Raw genomic sequence first — 7273 nt, forward strand, 5'->3', positions numbered from 1 at the left:
CTGTTGATGGTCACAGTCTGTTCAGTAACTACATTTCCCAGGGTGCCCTTCACACCTTGATAGTACAACTGATGAAGAGGAACTACACAGTTCCATAGTTTGTAGGGTCGGAAGGGACCTGAGCAGATCACCAAGTCCGACCCCCTGCCATGGCAGGAAAGAGTACTGGGGTCAAATGACCCCAGCAAGGTATTTGTCTAGCCTTGTCTTAAAGACCCCCGGGGTAGGAGCCAACACCACTTCGCTTGGAAGTTGGTTCCAGACCCTAGTTGCCCTGACAGTGAAGTAGCGCCTCCTGATCTAATTTGAATTTACCCTCTGCCAGCTTGTGACCATTATTCCTGGTCACTCCTGGTAGTGCTCGGGGGAACAGGGACTCCCCCAATGCCTGCTGGTCCCCTCTGACTAGTTTGTAACAGGCCACTAGATCCCCCCTCAGCCTTCTCTTGTGGAGGCTGAACAGGTTCAGGTCCCATAGCCTGTCCTCGTAGGGCCTACTCTGCTGCCCCCTGACCATACGAGTGGCCCTCCTCTGGACCCTCTCCATGTTGTCCACATCCCTCTTGAAGTGCGGCGCCCAGAACTGGACACAGTACTCCAGCTGCGGCCTGACCAGTGCCGCATAGAGGGGGAGGATCACCTCCTTGGACCTGCTTGAGATGCATCTGTGGATGCATGACAAGGTACAGTTGGCCTTCCTGACTGCATCCCCACACTGCCGGCCCATGTTCATCTTAGCATCAATGACAACTCCAAGATCCTTTTCTGCCTCTGCACTGACACGAAGGGAGTTCCCCAGCCTGTAGGTATGGAGCTGGTTCTTCCTCCCCAGGTGCATCACCTTGCACTTGTCAGTATCGATTCCCATCCTATTCTCATCTGCCCACCCCTGTAACCTGTCTAGGTCCGATCGCAGCCTGCTCCTCCCTTCTAGCATGCCCACATCCCCCCACATCCTAGTGTCATCAGCGTATTTGAGGCAGATGAAAGTTGTACACATACAGACACAATCTGGTACTTTCCGTATGATGGCTGTTGTCTACAGTGGGTGCTTGTGCTAGTAGACAAAGCCACAGAAGCATAACTTCTCACTTAGACAACATATAGCAGGTCAAAACACTTGGCATGGTTTATTTCATATTGCCAAGTTATCTAAAACCAAAATCAAAATTAATTATTATTAATTCCTACTTTTAACTATTAAGGAACAGATTCTCAAACTCAGTGTATAGCATGAAGTATATCCTCAGGGATATTAAGCCAGAAAGGACTGCTATGGATCATCTTATCTGATTGCCTACAGAAAACACCATCATGATACTCAAATGCTAATGACCGCACTGTGTCCAATTAATTTGTGGTTGAACCAGAGCAGTGATTCCCAATCAGGGTTCTGTGGCAACCTGGGGTGCCATGAGATCGTTTTAAGGACATCACAGGGAGTTGCTCAATATTAGCACTGTTAGGTGTACAAACACTCACAGGTGATTCACAGGATAAGCCCAGAGTTTTCAAATAATCATCCATAGTGTCAAAAACAATTTGACCTGTTCTGGTCTTTCTGAGTACTTTGCAATAGAGGAATTGCTGTGTTATTTTTCCATAGTCAAAACATGAGCAAAGGTGAAGAGCTTGCATTTTCTGAGGGGTGCCTGAGTCTAAAAAAGCTGAGAACCACGGAACTAGAATGTATCGTTTTGAAGGGCATCCAAATGTTGATGTAAAGATTTGAACAAAGTTAACAGAATGCTCCAGTGGCTACATTTCTACTTTTCAAGCTCACTAACATGTCTGCAACAGCTGCTTATGTGTAAAAATTAGTCGTAACATTATGGCTACTGAGAAGAAATCACCTTAAATCCAAAAATATTTGACACCCAGCATGCCCACTCTTACCACTAGTCAGGTGAGACCAATGATTTTCAGTCTGTGCAAGGAGCTGTCACTCCCCTTGAAAACTCAGTGCACGTCTATCCAGGCAACTGCTACACAGTGGAGCCATGCAAAGGTTCGGTCGCTGATTCGATTTAGAGGAGATTCAACTCAATTTGGCGGCTGAATCTCTGAATTCAAATCGAATCAGGAGATGCATTAATCTCTCCGAGTCAAATCAGAAGCCTCTGATTCAATTTGGAGATTCGACGAGTCTGACATAGACACAGCTTTATATGTTTTTTCTACATACCTCAAGGTACCAGGCAGCTTGTGAATGCTGAGATAGTGGGGCTGATGGAGTGTCCCACAGGAGCATGGGGGGGGGGGTGTCTCCAGCCCGCTTGGCAGTGGATCTTGAAGTAGACCAGAAGCACTTCCTGTCCACTTCTGGGTCCGCTGCGGAGTGAGTGGGGGACTCCCCCCCCCCCCACAGCTTGATGACTTGTGCTCCTGGTTCTGAGGTGGTACCCAGGGTCCCCCTGCAGCTGATTGCCAAGTCACACACTCAGCAGTGGACCCAGAAGTGGGCTGGAAGTACTCCTGTGGGATGCTCCATCCACCCCACCATCTCAGCATTCATGAGCCACACCTGGTACTGAGGTATGTAGAAAAAGCATATAAAGCTGTGTCTATGACCAAATCACTGATTCTCTGAATCAGAATCGAATCTTCAGATTCGACTGAATCAAATTGGGACAGTCTCCGAATCAGTGTCTGAATCAGCACTGCCCCCAAATCGGGTCGAATCCAAATCAAATATGGCCCACTTTGCACACCCCTACTATGCAGCCCCCTTTCCTATTATTCTTGCCAGCCTCTGTGGTAAGAGCTAGCATCTACAATAAGATGAACTACAGCAACTGCAGTAGAAGACAGCAGAGAGCACCCCTTCCAGAAAACCAGAGAAAGGGAACTGGATGGTAGGCAGCAGGCCATGTAGTTTACCCACTGCTGAGTAGCACAAAAGCAGCAGATTCAGTGCCACTTGGCAAGCTGGATTTCTTGCATTTTCCATGTGTAGCTCAACATAGCAACTGCTGAGATGGAACAGATGAAGTCTCAAGCTTCTCCTTCTGTCTCTTAGCTGAAGAGGTGAATAAATGAACAGAGAATAGCTATAGCCAATTCCCCAATTCTACCTATGTGCAACCTGACCTGTGGAACTCTCCATCCTGGTATGGAAACAGACTCTAGAGATCTTGAAATAACTCAGTCCCTGCAATTTGCAATGAATATAAAACCCCATGTAACTTTAAAGCTGCCAAAAAGAGAGCATATTACCTCCAGTGATAAATGCCACCCCTTACACCCATTGTCCAAAATCAACAGCTAAAAGGGATTCATTGCTAGCTGATGTAAATGGAGTGAATTTATATTACAGGGAAAAGTGATTTTTGGCTTTCTATTAAATGTCACTATAACACCTAAGTGGAAATTTATTTCAGGTAGGAAAAAACCCCAGAGTTGTAGTGTTTCTGTACAGTGTTTCTGAGCCAAGGATGTCTGATAGATGCTGTATTCATCATATACTAAACTTTAGAAGCAGAATTTTAACAAAGAGGAAACATGGGAAACATAAAGCTGTGGCATTAGCATGCATTTTGTTTGATTGTGAAGATACCACAGCAAGTCTAGAATATGGTTGCCTACCCAGAGCAGGGTGCAAAAGCAAGATTTTCTAAGGCATGACAATGAGGTATGCAACTCCTATAGACTTTCTGTAGGATTTATGTGCTTAATTACTATCTATGCCTTTAATAATCTCTCTCTGAATTCCATAATGAAGCATGATCATTCACAGAAAATAATCCCAGATATAGACCATTTTAATAAGGAGGATAGCTAATGGGGGTGGGGTGGAGAATATTTTATTGATATTCTTCTTCATTTTTGTCAAAATTGAGTTTGGAGAATGTCTAATCCTGAAATTTCAAAATTAAAAAAAAGAGAGAAAAACATCAAATTAACTTTTTTTCTTAAATACATTTCACATTGCTTGAAGCCTTCTTTTCAAAGATTTAAGATGTAAAATTTAAGGCTGGGATTTTTAAAGGAAACAAAGAATGTTTACATTCCTTTCACTGAACTTCAGTGAACTTTTTGTGCAGTTCCTTTAGATGCTTTGAAAACCCCAGTCTCAGGCAATTCATTTTTGAAATAGAGACTAAGTTTCTGGGAGTCTTTTTGGCAACAATACCAAGAGCCGCACACTTGAAATTTCACACAAAAGCTCATCTTTTGCTAAATCCCAATGTACCCTACAGTACAAGTTTCCCTTGATTTATGCTGTACATGCACTCCCGGAGAATGGCGCATAAGTCAAATTCACATAAAGTGAACCCACTTTACAATGTAACAAATAGGGATAGGTTCCCATGGCGGTGAGGGAGGGAGTCAGGCTGGGACTAGGGAAGGGGCAGAGAAAGGGGTGCCGCTCACAGGGCTGCACAAGGCAGCAGAGAGAACAAAGCAGCACACACCACAGCCCCAGCTACAGCAGCCCCAGAAGCGGCCAACCCCAGCTGCCTACAGCCACTGGGCTGCACCGTGCTCTGCCTGTCCCCGCTCACCTCTGCTCCTGGGCTGCGCCTTGCGATGGTATAGGCAGCAGGGCATCAGCTGTTCCCAGGGTGGCTGCAGTCAGGGCAGGGGTGAGTAGGGCCAGAGCCCTTTCCCCTCCCCATACAGGCTTACCTAGTTGGGTGGGGGACATCTATGCTGATTGCATAAGAGTGAATTTACATGGCCTATAATGAATTATGTGTCTAAATATGCTCATCGTATAAGAGCAAATTCTTATATAAAGAACCCACATAAATCAACGGAAACCTGTACAAAATGCAAGCAGTTAGGCGGCTTCTACTCTGTTTATTGCTCATCGGTAGAAGATATAGGTGTTGAGGAAATATCTAAAAGATACCAGATTTACCCAAAGAACTTTGTTGGCCTATGTCCTTAGACCAACACAGCTACAACCAACCACCTGAGATTTTAGTTTTTTATTGTTCTATCACTAATTTCAATAAATGTGACCATGACTTAAGAGGCCTGAATTGGAATAGCACTATATATGAGAGAATACCATGCATCTAATTGAATATCCCTGGCTGACACTATATTGGACTATTACCTATACAGGGTGTATTGGAGGAATGTTAAGAGAGCCTGGATATGAAACAGAGCTACTGTAGGACTAAAAGAAAAAAAAAAGGTCTAATATTAGCAGAGTTGTGTGGGGAAAGCTTACACAATACTTGCCACATTACAAGTGATGTTAGTGAAAGCTGTCAGGTTTGCTACTTCTAAATTTCTCCATTAAAAGGAAGTTACTATATTAACACCATCTAAATCAAGCCAGCTGTGACACTAGCAGGCAGAAGCCAGGAATTTCAACCCTGGATTTTTTGATTACGCCTGTGCTGCAAATTGTGTTGCAGAAAAATAAAACAAAATGATCCTTTGCAGCGGTTCATTAATGTAGTAGATGTGACACCCTTACGCAAGTGCTGCTTGAGACTCAGATGACATGCCAGCTGCCTGATTGAGGACTCAAACTCCACTTGCTTTTGCTTTGTATTGATTTTTTTTTTTTTGCATTGTTTAATTCTCCTTGCCCTCCTGCATGCTTTCTCCCCTTTATCCCAGCTGTTTTGCCCATCTCCTCCAGGGATCAGTTAGGCCAGCAACCAAAGGGACTGCTAAGGCAAAAGCCAGACACCCACTTGGGACTTTCCTTTCCTGACTTTATTCACCTGTGCTGTTAATACTATTTAGCACAGCACACAGGGCACCTCCTGTGCTCACAACATCCCCAGCAAGGAGACGCATACTAGCGAGCCTTCCCCCTAGTACACTCAGTTCTTCATACACCTACAGATTCTGGCTTGCGCACCACAACCACATGTGCATACACAGCTCAAGCACACACACACACACACACACACAACCGCAAGCACATCCCCAAGCATACACCCCCCCATGCCTCACAAGCACCCAACCTTACTAGTGCACATACACCCCACAGCACACCCCTATCAGCACATAACCATGCACACAGGTGCACGCAGACCCTCACAAGCACACCCCCCCACACACACACTAGTGATGAGGAAAAGTACTGGGGCAAGCAAAAATAAAGTTAAGCCATAATAGGGAGCACAAGTAAAGGCCGAAAAACAAAGGGGCCTTGAGATAAAACTTACCAGGAGACAGCTAGAGAAAACACTTTAGTCTAGCAGGACTCCAGGGTGATTTATTGTCAGAATGCCAAGAATGAGGGGGAGACTTCTGTGTCTTTTTCTCACAAGTATATAACAGACTCTGGACTCAGCAGCTGCAGAGAATTAGCCGCCCTTACTGCTTCTCCCCCAGCCTTATAAAATAAAGTAAAGCGCGCTTTTAGCCAAGCAGCGATCCTGTCGTAATTTCCACATCACTAGTGCACACCCACCTCACAAGCGCACACTCTTCCCTGCAATCGCACACCCACCGCATGCACACCCCTCACCCCCCACAAGTGTACACCCACACTACAAGCACACGCAAGTGCCCACCCCAAGCACACTCACATCCCATACGCGCGCGCTCACACTCCCGCTAGAGTACAAGCCCGGCCGCCTCGGCCCTGCTGTGCGGCGGCCCCCGCGGGCCGGCGGGCGGGTCGGCAGGAGAGCGCGGGCCCGCTCCCAGCAGCGGCGGGCTCGGGGCGGAGCCGGCCCACACCCACACGCGCACAGACAGACGGGCGGACTGGCGCCGGCCGGTGAGTCAGCAGCAGCCGGGCGGAAGAGGCGCTGCTGCGGCGGGGAAATACTTCCCCAGGAACAGGAGCAGAAGCAAGGCTTCTAGGGGAGGCGGGCGCCATGTTTCAGTTTCTGGTAAGTGCCGGCCGGCCGGCCCCCAGGGCCGAGTGGGCGGCGGAGCCCCCATGTGCCGGGTGCTGCTGGCGCAGGCTCGGAAGGGCCGCTCCCGCCCCGGCCACCGGGGACACACCAGGAGCTGCTCCTGCTCCCTCAGCGGTGGAGGCGTCTCGCGGCTTGTTCCGGGGAGGTGGGCCCTGGTGCTCCAGCAGCCCCGGGGAGACGCGCTGCCCAGGGCTGTGTCTGCGCCGAGATCCGAGCAAGCAGGATCTCACGGAGGCGGGACGCCTAAATGCAGCTTGCTCTGACTCACTCCAGAGCCATCTTGCATGTTTCCATCCTCTAAAGATAGCCCTTGTGGGAGGACTTGCTTCGGGACTGGCCATTGCCACTCTCCCCACTGCCTTGTCGTCTACACTTGCGTTGCTCCTCTCGTCGACGAAAAGTTTGGGAAGCACTGCCCTAAGGCATGGCCCCTC

At 47.8% G+C, this 7273-nt stretch overlaps 1 protein-coding gene across 1 annotated transcript in view; it reads left to right on the plus strand.

The window, feature by feature from the left end:
* Nucleotides 1–6703: 6703 nt before the first annotated feature.
* CUNH7orf73 (chromosome unknown C7orf73 homolog) overlaps nucleotides 6704–7273 on the plus strand; it is a 12024-nt gene continuing 11454 nt past the window's right edge. Inside the window, exon 1 of the mRNA XM_019544656.1 lies at nucleotides 6704–6812. Within this exon, the coding sequence (XP_019400201.1) occupies nucleotides 6798–6812 (15 nt within the window). The 5' untranslated portion in view covers nucleotides 6704–6797. The remainder of the gene's footprint in view (nucleotides 6813–7273) is intronic.

This window comes from Crocodylus porosus, unplaced genomic scaffold (assembly GCF_001723895.1).
Source record: "Crocodylus porosus isolate Cpor-Errol unplaced genomic scaffold, CroPor_comp1, whole genome shotgun sequence".
Taxonomy (NCBI): Eukaryota; Metazoa; Chordata; order Crocodylia; family Crocodylidae; genus Crocodylus; species Crocodylus porosus.